Source organism: Plectropomus leopardus, chromosome 10 (genome assembly GCF_008729295.1).
Source record: "Plectropomus leopardus isolate mb chromosome 10, YSFRI_Pleo_2.0, whole genome shotgun sequence".
Classification (NCBI taxonomy): domain Eukaryota; kingdom Metazoa; phylum Chordata; class Actinopteri; order Perciformes; family Serranidae; genus Plectropomus; species Plectropomus leopardus.
The window spans coordinates 4,174,742-4,191,936 of NC_056472.1; the positions used below are offsets into that span (position 1 = coordinate 4,174,742).

A 17,195-nucleotide genomic window follows, 5' to 3' on the forward strand; every position below is an offset into this window, starting at 1 on the left:
TTTAAGGGTGGAATGGCAACCAGTGAGTGACAACACAGTAGCTATATGTCTGTTATTCATACAGTCTATGTCAAGAACCCACTAGGTACAATGTGTTTGTTATTGTAGAATGAAACTAAGGTTGTTAAAATTACCAAATTCCTACACAATCATGAAAACACAGTGTCCTCAGTGGTAGCTTTTAAAAAACTGTGCTTAATCAGTTACTGCTATAGAGCTCTTTAAAAGTACTTTGCTATTGTTGGCAAAACATCGTCCATCTGTGAATATTCTGGCTAATTTTTTTTAAGCTCTACAGTCAGTTTCACAGCAGCTCGTTACTATTTATCAAGTGTGTAAAGCTGCTATTTGGATTTTCTCAGCTGTCGGACGGCAGCTTTACTTGTAATAAACTTTGAGATGTTTGACTTTACACATTAAATATTGCCCAAACACACCATGATTTTTGGTCTCTGCAGTAAGACCACTTTAGTGAGGGAGGACTTCAGGTCCTGATGACCCACATTAATATCCCACAAGGTTCAGAGGATCCAGCCTCTGGAGGTGAATACGTTGTGTCTGGGCTGAGGCTTTCCTCTGGGAGTCATCAAATCACAGGTGGCTGCAATAAATACTTGGAGCAATAACGAGTTCATAATAAAACATTCTTAATTATGACAATAGAGTTGCATTTCAACACCCATAATACCATACTATTTAGTATGCCAAAAAAATATTTAATATGTCCTAAAACATAGTTTTTCAGGGGGTGTAACTCTACTGCAGTCCACTTAAGATGACGTGGAACACTTCAATTGGCTTTCAGAGATATAATAATCCAATGTTTGTGCATATAGGTAAAGTCAGATGAATGTAATCATAGATCTTGACATCCTTGAAAAGTAAGATCAGTTGGATGGGGAATCTGAACAGGTCAAGAATTCTAATATGTTATTTCTATGGTCTAGAAAAGTTCAAACATTTTTTTTTTAACATGATCTACTCTCTGTCAAAGCCAGAAACCAGAGTCTCAAACTTTTGATTTCATAAGTATAAAATTCGGTAATATTGTGGAACTACAGAATGCTATTTTTTCTTTTTCTTTTTTATACCCAAATAAGCTTTATGCTATTGTAGTCTTCTCAGTTCAGAAGCAGAAAATGTTTTCATATTCTCAGAACATCTCCCTGGGTGCTCTCAGTCAATACTTTTACATGCACAGTTAAGTCAAGCAGCTATAGCTCAATCAGGCCTTTTAATAGGACCACTGTTGTCACTGCATACAAACAGTGGGGGAGAATTGATTTATTGATGGAAGTATGTCCCACACCACCGTGATATGTGGCGATATGCCTGCTTTTTAGCTAGTAGCTGAACCTTCTGGTTTACATCCCACACCAAACAATTATCATCTGCAAACAGGTTGCATGTTGAATGTTGACAACATGGATAACTTTTTTGTGCTGAACATTTCGTACTCTATCCTTTACTTGGCACTGCATCTAGTTTTGTTTTCTTCCCTTCTTCTTCTTTTGTTTTTTCCTGACTTTCTTCTACAAATTTATGCTGTTCGACTTTGGAACGTGGAAAAGGGACCATGAACCATGTGCACAACGCCTAGGCCAGTCCAAGTCCAGTTGAGGTGTATACATGAAAAAGTAAATCGACCAGCAGTTGCACAATCTAGGTGTCTTAATCTGACTAACACACAGAAATTCGACTCAGTATGATTTCAGTTGGACTAACACGTTTACATGTATCTTAAAAGTCTATTTTTTTTATCAGACTTACACAATAATTCAAGTTGTAAACATACTCAGTGTCTCTGGAACATTTTCACCATTTATTTATTTTATAGTAGCGTCAGACTTGACCCTATGACATCATCATTAAATCTTCTGGTTTCTCGATTTTAGAAAGTTGTTCATGTTTATTATTATTTTTTAACTGTATAAACCATAGGAATAAAAGATATGGATTTTGAAAATGGGCATAGTTCCCCTTTAAATAACAACCACAAGCGTCACATTAATTGCCACCTGCACATTCAGTGTGAATATGTCAGCTACTTCTGCTTTTATTCATATTCTGAGTAAAAGTCAGTAACCTAACCTCTGTAACTGCTTCTTGTGTATAAGTCTTAATTCAAAACAAGAAAGAAAAGAATGAGTTGCTCATGTTTATTAGAAAGTCTAATTCATGTTTATTTCCCCTATACCCAGATGAAACACAAATTTCAGTAAAACCAAATGAAACAAAAAAATAAAAAATAAAAACAGCTTGACAAGTACATTCCATTTCTCAATAGCTGGAACTTGTGTGTTTGAGGCAGTGGATCCAGAAGTGCACTTAACATTACATTAATGTTTGGTCACTGTCATTTAAATACACACACCACCATACAAGACCTGTGTAAACATTGCTGTGGATTCTGTGACTGTAAAATAGTGAAGTAATGATTCCACAGGGATCAAGTGAGTTCTAAAACAATGTAAATCAATAAAAGCCAATGTTGCTATGTGAATGTGGAATGTAAAACAAAAACAACATAAAAAAAGTTTACTGCATTGAATAATGCCAGCCCTGCATGTACTGATTTATTGCTAATCTCTGTCCAAGATATTCATATATGTTTCTTGCTTAATTATAAAACTGAATTAAAAAAATCATATGATGCCATTGTTCCAGAAAATGGGACTTTACAAAATTGAATGAAACTCCATCGGTAAAACAAACATACTATGTAGCACCAGTAGGTTAAAACAAATCATGCAGCAAATCGTGTTGCCTTCCTTCTTGTTGTTTAAAAAGACTACTTCAAGAATGTTGGGGATAAAGTCCATTTTTGTGGAATCCAGTGCAGCCACCATTGCTTTGGTATTGCTTCCTTACAGTATGGCCATTTTAGATGGTTCTCCTCAGAATCCCCAAAACAGAGGGGACAGCTGGCCATGTTTTGTCCTATGTTCTTATTGAAGCGATGACGCCTTGGTTGACGGGTGCTGGTGATGAATAAATAGATAAAAAACAGTTAGCCATTTATTATGAACAAAGATTTATCTACACATTAAGATTATGTCTCAAAAACCTTTTAATGCCTTAAACTATCTTCATTGTAGATGGTGTAATCTGACCTTTGACCTTTTTGGTTATATAATGTCATCACTTCATCATTACATCCCATTAAACATTTGTGACACTTTGTCAAAATTAACCTATGAATTCTTGAGTTAAAGCCAAAAACATGTTTTTGAGGTCCAAGTGACCTTTAACCATTGATTTCTAATTCTAATGAGTTCTTCATTGAGTCCAAGTGTACGTTTGTGCCAAATTTGAAAAAAAATAATTTAATGCCTTCCTGAGATGCTGCATTCATGAAAATGAGAAGGATGCAGAGTCAAAGTGACCAACAGACTGAGTTCAAGTGAACTTTTGTCCCAAAAATTGGAATAAAAGTTTAACATTTCAATGCAAGAACCGGAAAAGATGACTCCCTTTAACTGATTGTCATTTGTATTCACTGGGAGTTGAGGTCGTGTTACATGTGTCCATCGCCCTGCAGAATAAACCACAGTGCTGCTTTCCCTCAGGTGTTTCCCATCATTGCTCAGTAACCTGTTCACAGAAAACAGCTCATCAGTGATAGCAGAAGATTCTTACTATGAACAAGAAAGTACCTGGTTTTCCACAAGCCTTCACACACTGCTGATGCGTGTCAAAGCGATTCTGGTTTCCGCCGCAGCCTCCATACCAGAAGCGTGTGCAGCTCTTGCTGACAGCATCGAAGTGCCACTTGAGGACAAATTTGGCGCAAGAACCTTCCTCTTTGGGAAGCTGGCAAATGTCTACGGCTGTTGAGGCCGCTGTGAGAGAAGGAGAACAATCAGGGAAAGTTTGATAACACGTGCAACTTGGAAAGCAAATATTTCTGGCGTGCTTTCATGAACAACAATGACTGGCGCAATTAGCTGTAAATATATCATTATACATAATGACTTGTACTGAAGAGATAATGGCATTATTTTGCCAGAGACCAGTTTGCGTTGTGGAAAGGAAATCGGCTTGTAAATGTTTCAAGGAAAGAACAAAAGCACTGACAGCGGACTTCAATTTTTCCATAATCATGAGATATAGCATGGACTGTAAGTATCTCGTGCCAATTTACTCTGATACTGACGCGGGACTGACAAATTGAACTTGCTCTGAGTGAGGCGCACTGCCAAAAAACAATGAACCAGTGAACAAGGCTTTCCATTTATTTTCTCTGTGGTTATGACTTGGCTCGCTCCTATGACAAAAGCGTAACCTTCTCGGTTTTCCATGCTTGGCTTTTTACTTGTTCAGTCAGTCATTTGGACCATCTGAGGGGCAGTCGAGGAGGTGGTCGGGTTTCCAGCTGAATACAAAGAACTTTTTGTTTTGCAAAGTGAGCACAGTTTGTGGAAACTGAATTATGTAACAGAGGATGCCTAAGTGGTGACTTGATGTCCAGATATATGCCCAACATTAGAGGTGGTCTGACAAGGTTTGATCGAAATCATGTTTGGAGGATGTGGATTTGCTTGTTTAAAACTAGACAGGGAAGGAAGTGTTTTTTTTTTCTAATTGGCTACCATTGGCATGGCAAACACGTGCACCCACATCAATGTCAGTTATGTCTCCAGAACAGGGAGTAAGAGGGGAAGGAACAGTCACAAAATATTGTAGGCTGACAGGAAACTACTCATGTGAATTTGTGGATGAGATCTCACCTGGAACTGGCATGATCTTCACCTGTTCAACCTGCTGCACTTCTGACTGAGGCTCTGGCACTGTGGAAACATAAAAGTGGCTTCAGCTTAAAGAAATACATGTTCACAAGCTGTTGGAAAAATACCAAGAGGATTTTTAACATGGTGCAATATGGATATAAATGACCACATTATCAGTCACAAATAACCATTGGTAGGTTGCTTTCTTTTCCAACTTTAAAGAGGTAGTTTAGGTTTTTTGAAGTGGGGTTGTATGACATACTTATCCAAATACAGCATATTACATTAGAAAAGATGTCAGTCGATAAGCCCCCTTCTGGAGAAGCAGGCTGGAGTCCGACGTGGATGCTAAGCAATCTACTGCTGTGGAGGGGCCGGCAAAAAAACATATTTTAGTCACTTTAAAAAAATGTATGTCAGTTAAAATGTACGCTATATTGGGCATATTTTCATGGCTTTACCTAAATATCAGACAGTGATTTCCACCAAGAAATGAGACACATTGCTCTCTTCAAAGGCAGACTCCACTGAGAAAAAGATTTAGCATCACTGAATAGTTTAAAACTAACTAGTGAGCTAAAATGACAATCAATGGAGTCAGGTGGTTGTGATGAGAGCATAGATGTGGAACTGAAGCTGTTAATGGCTTCTCTGTCAAAATAGGCTGTCTGGCAGAAAGGTAAAGCAGTTAAAATACTCTCAACATAGTGTGCACTTGAACTGTTTGAGATTGTTTTTTTGGTGGGTCTTATTTAGACGGTTAAAATACATTTAGTTCAGCCTGCTTTTCTAGACTGGGGGCATGCTGACTGGCATCTAGCCTACTGTAAGAACTACACTGACTATGTATTACTGCCCCATACAACCCCACTTAAAAAAAATCAAAACCATCCTTTTAACTCACTGATGGATGTGAGTCATATTATCCCTTGGTGACAGTTATATATGACACTTTCAATACACCCTCCTCAATTTCTATGTATTGCATGTATTTAATTGACTGTTAGCTAAGCGCCACTACCAATGGGTCTTAAGTTTTACAAACAAGCAAGCATCACATTTGCTAGCCAACAACCATGGATTTTGCCAGATGAAACTGCAGCAAATAGAGTTTATAAGCCATGGCCAGCTGGCAAAAGCTAATGCTGAAGCTACAGCTTCGCTAGTTGGTTAAAAATTTCATCTCTTTATTTAAGCTTGTTGGGTATTGTCTGTGATCATATTTTATGTTTCTTATTTTAAAGGCGCCTCCAAGGACAGGCATTGGAAGTTAGTAGTACCCTAAATGCTGTGATACATTGTGAAACATTACATGAAATGTAGGAAAGGAAAAGAGACAACCCTCCAAACTAGGGTCCCTTTTATCAGAATCGTATGCAGGCACCATTTTAGCATATGGAGATATTCAGAGCTTGACAGGCCTAGTGTGCCTAGTCACACTTGCTAAGTTATGGACAAACACAGTTCTAGGGCAAGGTTTCATAAATATTCCTTTGTACATTTTGTACAAGCCCCAAGGGAAGCAGCTGAGCCTTGTTTTCAATTTTCCCAGTGGTCACTTGCAGTAATGCAGCACTAAAAAAAACCCTGCAGCCCAAAAATCATTTTCCCCATAGGCCACCACTATAAAACAGTTAACAGGAGACCTTGAACTGCAAGCTAAGTCAATTGTGATTCTTTCGTTTATGAATTTTTGATCCATGGGGGTTTTATGTTTGTAAAACTTTCCTTGAGCAGAGATATATATATATAAATAGTTTAAAAAGTCATGATGTCATCACAATGTCAAATATATGGTCCAAGAGGGAAGTCAGGGGTGGGGACAGTAGAAGAAACACTACGGTGCAAATTCAAGAGGTTTTTTGGCATATGCACAGGCAAGAAATTCTCACTGTACTGAATAGACACCATCTTGGTGTCCAGTATCCAGATCTAATAATATATCCATGGTTTCGTATCTGGAGTTGAAGCTCACAATATGCAGCCTAATATTTCGCCATCATACCAGGGAGTGGCACATTCCCTCAGAGGGTCTCACACCCATAACCACTTACCTGAGCTCATGCAGTTTTTCAAGCAGAGCGCCTCAGTGTCGAACCTATTGTCATTGCCTCCACAACCTCCATACCAGAACTGTGTACAGATCCCGTTCTTTCTGTCAAAGAACCACTTAGCCTGATAGTCTTTGCACGGCATTCCAGGGTCATAGTCAAGTGAGCATGGGTCTGCAAATTCATTAACTAGAACATGCACAAAGGAAAAAAACAAAAACAACAGCAGTGATGGACGACAGACAGAGAGAAAAGAGTTTGTGTTAAGATTAAATTATAAACGATATGATGCATACAAGTTACTATATGCTGTTAAAGAAGATGCTGGTAATGGGTACATTCACATTAGAAGAGTGTTTAAAAGGCTCTAATGGAGTCTAAATAGTGCTGCTATGGTTCATTCTCATTGTGCATTGGAAATTGGCATTCAAAATGGCATAACATTCTTAAGAGGGCTCAGGCTACTGGTATTATGAGGAGTTTGGACATTTTGAAATGAAGCAGTCAGTAGAAAGAAAGAGGTTTAAGTGTAGGTTTTCATTGGTGAATTGGAAAGTTAGTTATATCTACAGCTACTGTTAGTTGATTTTAGTTATCTAGGATAAATGTTGGCATTGTACATTTCTGCAAAACACTGATATGTCACATTTGTACATTTCATATGTAGCTGATATGTTGAAACTCTCTTCACTTTGGATTTACAATTTGGTGTTGTGACAACACTGTGGTTAATGTGTGGTTAGGTTCAAGCACAGAAAATACTCGTTTATGGTTTGGAAAAGATCACGTTTTGGCTTAATACCCAATATTGTCGCCAGACCAATGACTGGAAATGTCACTGGTCTCAAACAGTGGTCTGCAGCTTGGCAGCCATCTCACCTAAGTCTCACATGACACAACATCCCCTTTCTCCTCCTGATTAGAAATTTAACTCAGATACATGTAATCTGAACTACATTACTTTAGAAATGTTGATATGAAACATTGGAAATGTAGCATAGCTGTAGTTTGCAGAAATGTACAATACCGACACATTATTCTTGCGACTAGGCTGGACCCCTGAGATACTTTGTCATCACTAATTATGGAAAAATCCACTAGAGTCTTGGTTTCATTTAGAGATGCACGATATTGGACTATTTGCTGGTATCCAATATGCCAACACATAACAACTCAATTGGCCGAAAACTGATACCAATAACGATATAGCGCCATCGGTTATCAGATATATCGGTATCGGTTATACTTTTCTCCCCACCTAATTTTAGTGATCATTGAGTCTCTTCTGTAGTGGAATTAACATCATATGATGCATACTCTTATCATGATGGCCCACCAGCACATGGAGAAATGAAATACAGTGCTTTTCAATGTATGTTACATTCTTTTATTGTGCAAAATAAGAAAATGTTGTTGGCCTATAGTTGATTTTAAAGCCAATTTTGGCCAATACCAATGACAAACCGATTATTAGCATGTTGGCCCATTCCCATTGTTGATCTTCAAGCCAATATCATCTGATACCAATGATGCACTGATATAAATGTGCATCCCTAGTTGCATTGCTGTTTCATTCTTTTCTGGTCAGTTTGTGTAAACTGCAGGGTGCTGCCCACACTGGCTTATCAAAGTCTTGTAAATAAAGACAGCATTGCTGCTGTTATAATAATAACTGAATGAAAGTAGGGCCTCTGCAAAGACCCTCGTTAATTTACAGCCAGTAGATGTTCTCATGTCTCAATTATGCATTAAGTTTTGTGTTTTTTAAGAAGCAGCAGCTGTAAGTCTTTACCCCTAAAACAACTACGGAAGCTGTAAATCATCTTCATTGCCTCCACTCTCCCTCTAACAAAAGGCATTTTCCTCCAAAGTGACACAGAGAGTGCAACTTCAACTCCTTTAATTGTCACAAAATATTAAGGAAAAGATTAAATCTACAAACCAAGACTCAGTGAGTAGAAGATTTCAAAAGTTTTTCTGAATGACCCACAGTATTTTTACTAGTGAAATTTTGTGTAGTATTAAAGTTGTAACATTGCTGCATAGCACTGTTCTTTAGCAGGTTTAATTCATATGACTAATATTCTGTCTGGGAGACAGCCAAATACAAACAAACCATGAATGTTAATGCAGCACAGACATTGAATGAATTTGTGCTGAATGTTCAAAGACAGCACATTTTTTTCTGCTAAATAACAAGTTATGCAGGTTAAAAGTGAAAGAATGTAGGTAAAATGAGAAATCAAATCTGCACACACAAATGTGTGCACATATTCACTTGCATAAAAGCACAGTCACTCACCAGTTTCTGGTTTGTCCAGTGGTGCGGTTATTACAGTACTTGTCCCTTGGCTGGCTGGCTTATGCACTGGTTTGGGCTCTGCTGCTTCTGTCAAAGTGAAATCATAAGTCATGGAACACAGCGTTAAATATGTGGTTTCAATTTAGTTTAGCTTAAGCGTATACATTAACGTTTAAATTACAATGAATTAAAGGGGTGAAAAAGGACCAAGACATCTAAAAAAAGTGAGAGAGATTTAAGCCTTTAGATCCTGGATTGACATCAGTTTTCTTGTTTCTCAGACACCTTTTTCAAGAAAATTTATACGTCTGGAACCTTAGAAAATTACTTTTATTTGTTTTGAAAACATGGTCAAAAGGCAATGAGCACCTTGGCAAGAAATATCTGGCTATCTTTGTATGCTTTGTATACAAGGAATGACCATGTACCATGGTTATTGTTTATAAAATACTGCTGACATGTATGCTAAATGTCAAATGAGAGGTCGATGCTGTTGTGTTAAATGTTCGTCATGTTTCCTTTATTTCGGCCACGCTGGCATGCTGTCTAAAAAATCACACACTGTAGCAGCATGATGCATGATGATTTCTATGTGAAACTGCAAAGGAGGCATAAAGAAGGGACTTAGTTGTGGCCCTATAGTGCAATCTCTGTGTAAAAAAGGGTTAAAGCTGCAAAGTTTCAAAACTCACTTTTATCATTTAGTGGAATTGATAAAGTAACTGTCAACACATATATTTAGTATTTTGACATGTTTTGAGTTATGGGGCAGGGATACTGCTTTTTGCTGTTTTCAATAATATGTTATCTTGTGGGTTAAAAAGCAAACTCACAACATATCTGTTGATGTCTTTATGGACTTACTGGTAGTCATGATGCCTTTGCGGGTGGAGACAATTTGACCCTCTGCAGTGTGGGCGGTGACAACAGCATGATATGTTTGAGCGCTCTGCAAGTTGTCCACAGTGAGCTCTGTGCCCGACACATTGGTCCTCAGTACCAGGGCATGGTCATGTAACCGTGTCACCACTACCTCAAAGTAAACAAAGAGCTTGGGGTCTGAGCTGGTCCAACGCAGTTTCAAGCTGCTGGAGGTGACATTAGAGACGTGCAGCTCATCTGCATCTGAGGGGATAAGATAAACAGTGTCAAGGCAGGACAATGCAAAATGAAAGCAAGTGTTCAGTTTGCTCAAAGTAACAGCAAGACAGTAGCTGTCGTGGATAAATGTAGCTAAGATGATATTACTTTAATGTTAGGTCATAATTGTGGAGGTATAAATGGGTGTAAATATGGTTTTTCACTAGTGAACTTTTTTAGAAATATCATCTGCACTTTACAACTCACAGCATTAAGGTTTAAACTGAATTGAATCCAGTCGAATCCAATCGAATCAAATCAAACTGTTTAACTTAACCTAGTATGAAGACCTTTTGAAATCTGAGTAAACATGGGTGAAAGGGTATAAGCAACTTAACAAGACATGAATCAGAAACTTACCTGGGAAAAAAAGAAAAAAGAAAAGTTTAAAAAATAAATAAAGAAAGAAAAATAAATAAATAATAATAATAATAATAATAAAAGAAAAAAGAAAGTGACCCACAAAAAAGTAATGAAAATTTTTTAAAAAAGAAAAATGTAATATTTTTTTTGTTCTGTACCATAATTTTAAATATATAATTATAATAATAAAAGAATAATAAGAGAATATCATTTTCTAAACATTTTTTCCTTTTTTATTTATTTATTGATATTTTTCTCAAAATTCTCCCTTCTTTGTAAAACTAACTTTCAGGTCATTTTCCTGTCACCTTTAACTAATTTCTCACAATTTGCGAGACATTTCTTGTCAAGTTGGTCATTGATTTAAAAAAAAAAAAAACATGGGAAGAAAATGGCAAACCAATTTGCTAAAGGGTTAAACAGCTTGTGAGAGGTGTCTGAATGTAGCACAAATTAACTGATGTCAATCCAGGGTTAAAAGGGTTAAATAGCCCTTATTTATATCGGTATGTCCTAAAAGTTGTAAAAGTCACTGATAGCCCAATCCAGACTCATTAATTGTGACCAAGCCTAAGGCCAAGGCGGGGTCAGAGGAAACACTTGTGCACTTGTGCACTCTCTGGACTCATGCATGGATGTGGAAGATTTTATGCTTATGCTATAATGAGAGTATTTTCACTGCTTAAACATCCGGTTCTGACAAGAAGAAAGCTTAAGGTTTCCCTTTTCTGCTCTCGTCAAAGCCATCAGACTCCATTGACAAAAACAGTTATTTAAACTTGCTGAAGACAGGAGCTGCTGGTCTACCGCTGCTTCAAACAGTAAGTTTGTAATATAGTGTGACTTCGGCATTAAAAGTGTTAGTTCGGATTTACCAAAGTCACACAATAGCACTAACTAACTGATTGAAGCAGCGGTAGACCAGCAGTTCCTGTGTTCAATTAGCTAAAAGTGATTTAACAGTTTCCTTTTCCTATTGAAAATCACTGACTAACAGAGAGGTAAAGTAGTGAAAACATTCTAAATATAGTGTACTCATACTGATTTAAAACAATCACAATCGTACCTTTGTGCTGTCTGTGCTGATGGACTGTCTGGTGGTTTTCATGATGTTTCTGATGTTTCCTGTAAATGTACCAATAAATAGTGAATGAAACCATTGATGTATCCAAGGATTGAACAGAAACAATTGATAGGGCACAGGAATATCACAGTACTTACTCCTCTTGGTGTGATGATGTGAAGGGGTTTTTAAGTGGCTGGTCACTCTGGAACCACTTGCAGTTTTTGGAGACTTCAGGGGACATGTAGAAAGCATTTTCAACTGAGAAGAAAATTAAGAGAACAGAGTATGTCACTCACAAGACTTGGTTTAATTAATGCAACTGATGGCTGTCAGCCTAAAAAAGTTCGTAGTCTACAAAAAGGCAATGAGATGGATTGATTGACAGCTATCCATCTTGAACTTACTGCTGATATACTTTGGTAGCAGCGTGCCAAAGGTCTGGATGTGTTTGTCGTAAAAGCTTGAGATGCTGTCCAACCGCTTGAAGAAGACATCTGACGGCTCACTGGCCATGCGCGACAAGACACGAGCATCTCCAGCAGTCAGCTTCTCACCCACACCCAGGATGACCAGGAAGTAGCCTCTGCATTTAACCTCGGTGGCAATATGCACCAGCTGTGCCTCCTCTGCTTCCACACTTCCTGTCACAAAGAGCATGAGTACTTTCCTGTTACGCTGGAGGGGTGCCTTTTCAAACACCTGCTCTACTGTTGATTCGACAGCCGCCGCCAGCGCCCTGCCGCCCTCTAACTGCGGTGTCTTCTCCAGCAGAAATTTGACAATATCCTGAGCTGAGTTGTGCTCGGTCAAATCGATATCCACATGGATGGGCATGCCGGTTTTGTTGTGGATGAACTCATAAGGTGCCTGCTGGATCACAGACACTCTGGCTTGGTGAACAGATAAAGCAGGATTTGGAGACACTTGTAGCTGCTCAACTATGTGCGCGATGTAACGTTTGATCTCAGTAAAGACAGTTGGGTAGGTGGACTCAGAGCTGTCCATGACGAATGCCATGTCGATGTCCACGTCTGTGATGGAGGACCTCCTGTCTCGGCTGGGCGGTTGGGGAATGTAGTCACACATTTGGCCTGGATCGCAGAAGTCTACAATAAGAAAAACACAGAACATAATGTTTCTTTCATTGCTAGAACTGTCAGAATGGTAAATGGCAATATTGATTTCTAGTCGTTTTGAACACTCTCACCACTTTCACACAACTTGTCACATTCACCCATATTCACACACTGGTGGCCGAGGCTACTGTACAAGGTGTCACCTGCCACTCAGTTTTTTTAAAAAATCACACGCATTCACACACTGATGAACAGCCATTGGGAGCTATTGGTTCAGTATGTTGCCCAAGGATACTTTAATATGCAGACTGGATCTTATCTTATCTTATCTAATCTTATCTTATCATAGCATACAATACCTTACCAGACCTTACCTTATCTTATTTTATCTTTAAAAAAAAACAAGAGACAATAATTGTGATGTCACCATTTTTTCACAAACACAGAGCTCTTACCGAAACAAACATGGCAGTTCATCACCTTCTCGATGACTGAATCATACTGTGCACTTCCAGCATTGGGAAGGACAATAACCTGGGCCAGTGCTGTGTTGTTGACCTGGTGTATAAGAAAAGGCAAAAATATTAATAATACAGTGTATGAATTTCTTTCTTTTTGAGACAGACACCGTAAACATGCCTTACAAACATATGTAATGCTCAGTTCCCCTTTGAGATACCAGTTTGTTTATTGCTTTGTTTTACCTGCAGTGCTCTGCTTAGTTCTTTGTCATCACGGTTGACCAGGAACAGAGTCGCAATTCCAGCATCATGGAGGCGGAGAGCTGCATTAGTAAGTGCTTGAGCCCGACCAGCTGGTCCTTGGACAAAGAAGATTGCCACCTTCCTCATGAGGAAGCCACTGCGTACTCTCTTAAAGGTGCTCTGGGCCACAAAATTCATGGCCGTCTCCAAGCTGCGCTCCTTTCTGGTTGTTGGGACCTGCAGGCCCTCAATGCGCTGCACCAGAGCACGTTTCTTTATTGCATCAGAGAAGCGAATGTCAGTGGTTACCTCGCTACTGTACAGGGCCAAGGCAACACGAGCTCCTCTTGGACAGTTACTCTCAGAGATGGTGAGGTCTCTGACGAGGCGCAGAACTGTGTCACGCATATTGTTGAAGGCTGGGCGGCCAACACCTTGAGAGCTATCCAGAACGAAGGCAAGCTCGGTGGGGTAGAGCGGGCATTCCTCCTTACCTAATGGCATACACACAGAGGATTTTGGTCTTTGTATAGAAGTGCATACAACATATAAACAGTCATTCAAACAGTTATCATCAAATGAACATTATTTTTTGTACTTACCATAGCAGCAAGCTGGTAAAAAAAGGAGGGGGAGAGGGGGGCAAAAAAAGTGGTGAGACATTTTTGGAGCACATGACACAATATTATCATTATTGGTGCTTATTAAATTATACTTACGACAGTTGCCTCGGATCTTCTTAACAAGGTCACATTGCTGAGGAAAAAGACACATTTAAGGAAAAATGTTGAAAGTTTTTGATCACAGGCATTAGAAATTACTTTGGTTTGTTCATTCAATACATTCAAAACAGTCTGATATATGAGCACATACCACAACACCTGGTCCTCTCGGTCCTTTCTGACCCTATGGGAACAAAAACAGTTGTGTTAACCCCTGGACATGGACAATGATAAAAAGCACTTTATTTTTTGTATTGCTTATATACAGTGTTGGGCAATAACATGTTGCTCAATACTGGTAACACGTTACAGTACTAATGTTACTTTTTAAAAGTATAGGTATGAGGAGGTATGAGCCCAACACTGTATATATAATACCATTATTTTTGTTAATTGTGTTAAGAATTTTACTGTGTTACATTGTGCAGTATAAACTATGTGTCATAAATTTGATTGAAGTAATGTACATGAAGATACTGTAAAAATCAGACCACTCAAGATAGTGTATATTGTAAATCACAACGCATATTCTGCCATGGTGGCACCATGTCATTTAAACCAATTCACACAGCTTTCCAAAAAAGGGGTTTAATTCATGTTGCTTACATATGGTCCAGGATATCCAACATCTCCCTTCTGACCGGGTGTACCAATCTGCCCAGAGACTCCCTAAAAAGAAAAAGAGAAGAATAATTCACTTTTAAGCCTATTTGTCAAAAAAAGAGCTTAAAATATTCACTCTCTTCAAAAGTTCAGACATTAATGCTCATGCAGCTCACTTACTGCCAAAGCTACATACTACATATTTGAAAAAAATAACACTTCAAAAGTTCAGACATTAATGCTCATACAGCTCACTTACTGCCAAAACTACATACTGCATATTTGAAAAAAATAACACTTCAAAAGTTCAGACATTAATGCTCATGCAGCTCACTTACTGCCAAAACTACATACTACATATTTGAAAAAAATAACACTTCAAAACCAGATCTCTAGTGCATCATACCAAACATATCTGTCCAGAGTTTTAAAAGGATTTAGTGAAACTATACACTTATATTACCCTAATCTAAGTTATATGAGAAAAAAAATACCCTCTGTCCACGATTTCCTCTGCGACCAGGTCCTCCCTTGGTGCCGGGGTCGCCTGCTTCTCCCTAAAATGATGGAAGTAAAGAGAATGAATATAATTAACCAGCATCAATAAGAAGGCCCTTTGCCCAGAGTGTACAGTGTAATGCTGTAATATACAAACTTTGTTGGAATTTCATTTCAAGAGTCAATGTTTTCCATTACCTTTGGTCCTGGGAATCCTGGGAAGCCGTCATCACCCTGTAGAGAATTGTGAATATAAACTTTAACTTTATTCATCTTGAGATTTGTAAGAGTTGTTCCCTGATAAACATATGTTTGAATGGGCCTGAGCCATGGCATTCATTATTTAGCTGATATCACTTTGTCAGTGAAAAAATTAAAGCCAAATAGGATGTGCCAAAAACTGCATTTCCTGGAATGGAGGCAGGCAACAAAAGCCCTTTAGACCCCCATGTAAAATGTCCAAAGACATATACATGTTTAAAGCCTGATATATTGTACTTGGGGTATCTTTATCCATTCATTTAACCTTTATTGAAATCTTAAGGGATCATTGATGTTGAGAGCACAGAAAACACAAAGAAAGAACAAACAACAACATCAACAACAGGCAATGTACCATTAAAAACAGTTCCATTCAAAAGTGGAGTAATTGGTGATCATAGTTTTAAACTGGCCCATAGTAACTATTGTGTTGAGTTTGTATATATGTTTGTAGTCAGTCAGTCATTTTCTGTAACCGCTTGTCCTCGTAAGGGTCGCAGGGGGGCTGGAGGGGGGCTGGAGACAGTTCGCCAGACCATCGTAGGGCTCACCGACACATAAAGACAAACAACCATACACGCACACAGTCACACCTAAGGGCAATTTAGAGTCACCAATCAACCTGACCTGCATGTCTTTGGACTGTGGGAGGAAGCTGGAGACCCCAGAGAGAACCCACGCAGACACAGGGAGAACATGCAAACTCTGCACAGAAGGGCCCCCGCCCAGACCGAACCCCGTTCCAACTGGGATTTGAACCAGGGACTCTCTTGCTGTGAGGCAACAGTGCTAACCACAAAGCCACCGTGCCGCCCTATATGTTTGTAAGATGTTCCAAATAAATATATGTCAGATTTGCCACTCACTCCTCCACAGCTCCAATATTTCATCCAAATTTGGTCATTTCTGGCCCCAAAAATCCAAGCTGGCGACAGCCAAAATGCTAAACTTGAGAGTTCGAAGTGGGAGTTTACAGACCAATTGGTGATATCACTGTAGCTGTCTTTTATTTATACAGTCTAAGCTGGATGCAGTTCTAATCACTGACACTTAGCAGAAGCAATACAATAATTTTTAAATAGGTATGATTAAATCATTATTTTGTGTCAAATTATTGATGTCTTGAGTATGTTGCCGTGTAACAAGCAGGACGATGCACAGTGAGTGGGTGATTCGGATGATTCAAGACCCACCTCTTTGCACTGGGGCGCTGCATCTCTTTGTTGGGGTTCATTTTGCAATAATGACCCTCTCGCTGTACATTATTTCTTATATAGTACTCCAACAGCTCTGTAACTACCTTTATTGTACTTTTTTTAATTTCTGTCTGTGATTTTAACATTCCCTGGATATTGGCTATAATAGCAGGTGATAATCAAGGCCAAAATGAAGACACACCAGGGGATTACCACATATACCTTTACTGTGTATTACTAGGGGTCAGAATTCACTTGCCTTTCTTCCTTTAGGCCCTGCAACACCAAATCCATCTCTTCCATCATCACCCTATAAAACAAATAAGAGTGTGAAATGCTTGGTAGTAAAAAGGAAACAAGGCCAACAGCCCCCCATGTCCCCACCCCATTCTGTCCCAACAGTGTTGATATATGATACTAAGAAATGTTATGGTATTCATTCAACACAGAACACATGGAATAAGATCCTCCTCAGCAAAAACG

The 17,195-nt window shown here is 38.7% G+C and overlaps 1 protein-coding gene across 1 annotated transcript in view; it reads right to left on the minus strand.

The window, feature by feature from the left end:
- Nucleotides 1-2,158: 2,158 nt before the first annotated feature.
- The window catches only part of LOC121948882 (collagen alpha-3(VI) chain-like), a 57,105-nt gene continuing 42,068 nt past the window's right edge, over nucleotides 2,159-17,195 (minus strand). Inside the window, 17 exon segments of the mRNA XM_042494407.1 lie at nucleotides 2,159-2,981; nucleotides 3,657-3,842; nucleotides 4,731-4,790; nucleotides 9,084-9,170; nucleotides 9,948-10,208; nucleotides 11,653-11,711; nucleotides 11,808-11,910; nucleotides 12,057-12,758; nucleotides 13,184-13,286; nucleotides 13,433-13,926; nucleotides 14,035-14,046; nucleotides 14,152-14,188; nucleotides 14,306-14,338; nucleotides 14,761-14,823; nucleotides 15,252-15,314; nucleotides 15,454-15,489; nucleotides 16,972-17,022. Coding sequence (XP_042350341.1) covers nucleotides 2,941-2,981; nucleotides 3,657-3,842; nucleotides 4,731-4,790; nucleotides 9,084-9,170; nucleotides 9,948-10,208; nucleotides 11,653-11,711; nucleotides 11,808-11,910; nucleotides 12,057-12,758; nucleotides 13,184-13,286; nucleotides 13,433-13,926; nucleotides 14,035-14,046; nucleotides 14,152-14,188; nucleotides 14,306-14,338; nucleotides 14,761-14,823; nucleotides 15,252-15,314; nucleotides 15,454-15,489; nucleotides 16,972-17,022 — 2,391 coding nt within the window. The 3' untranslated portion in view covers nucleotides 2,159-2,940.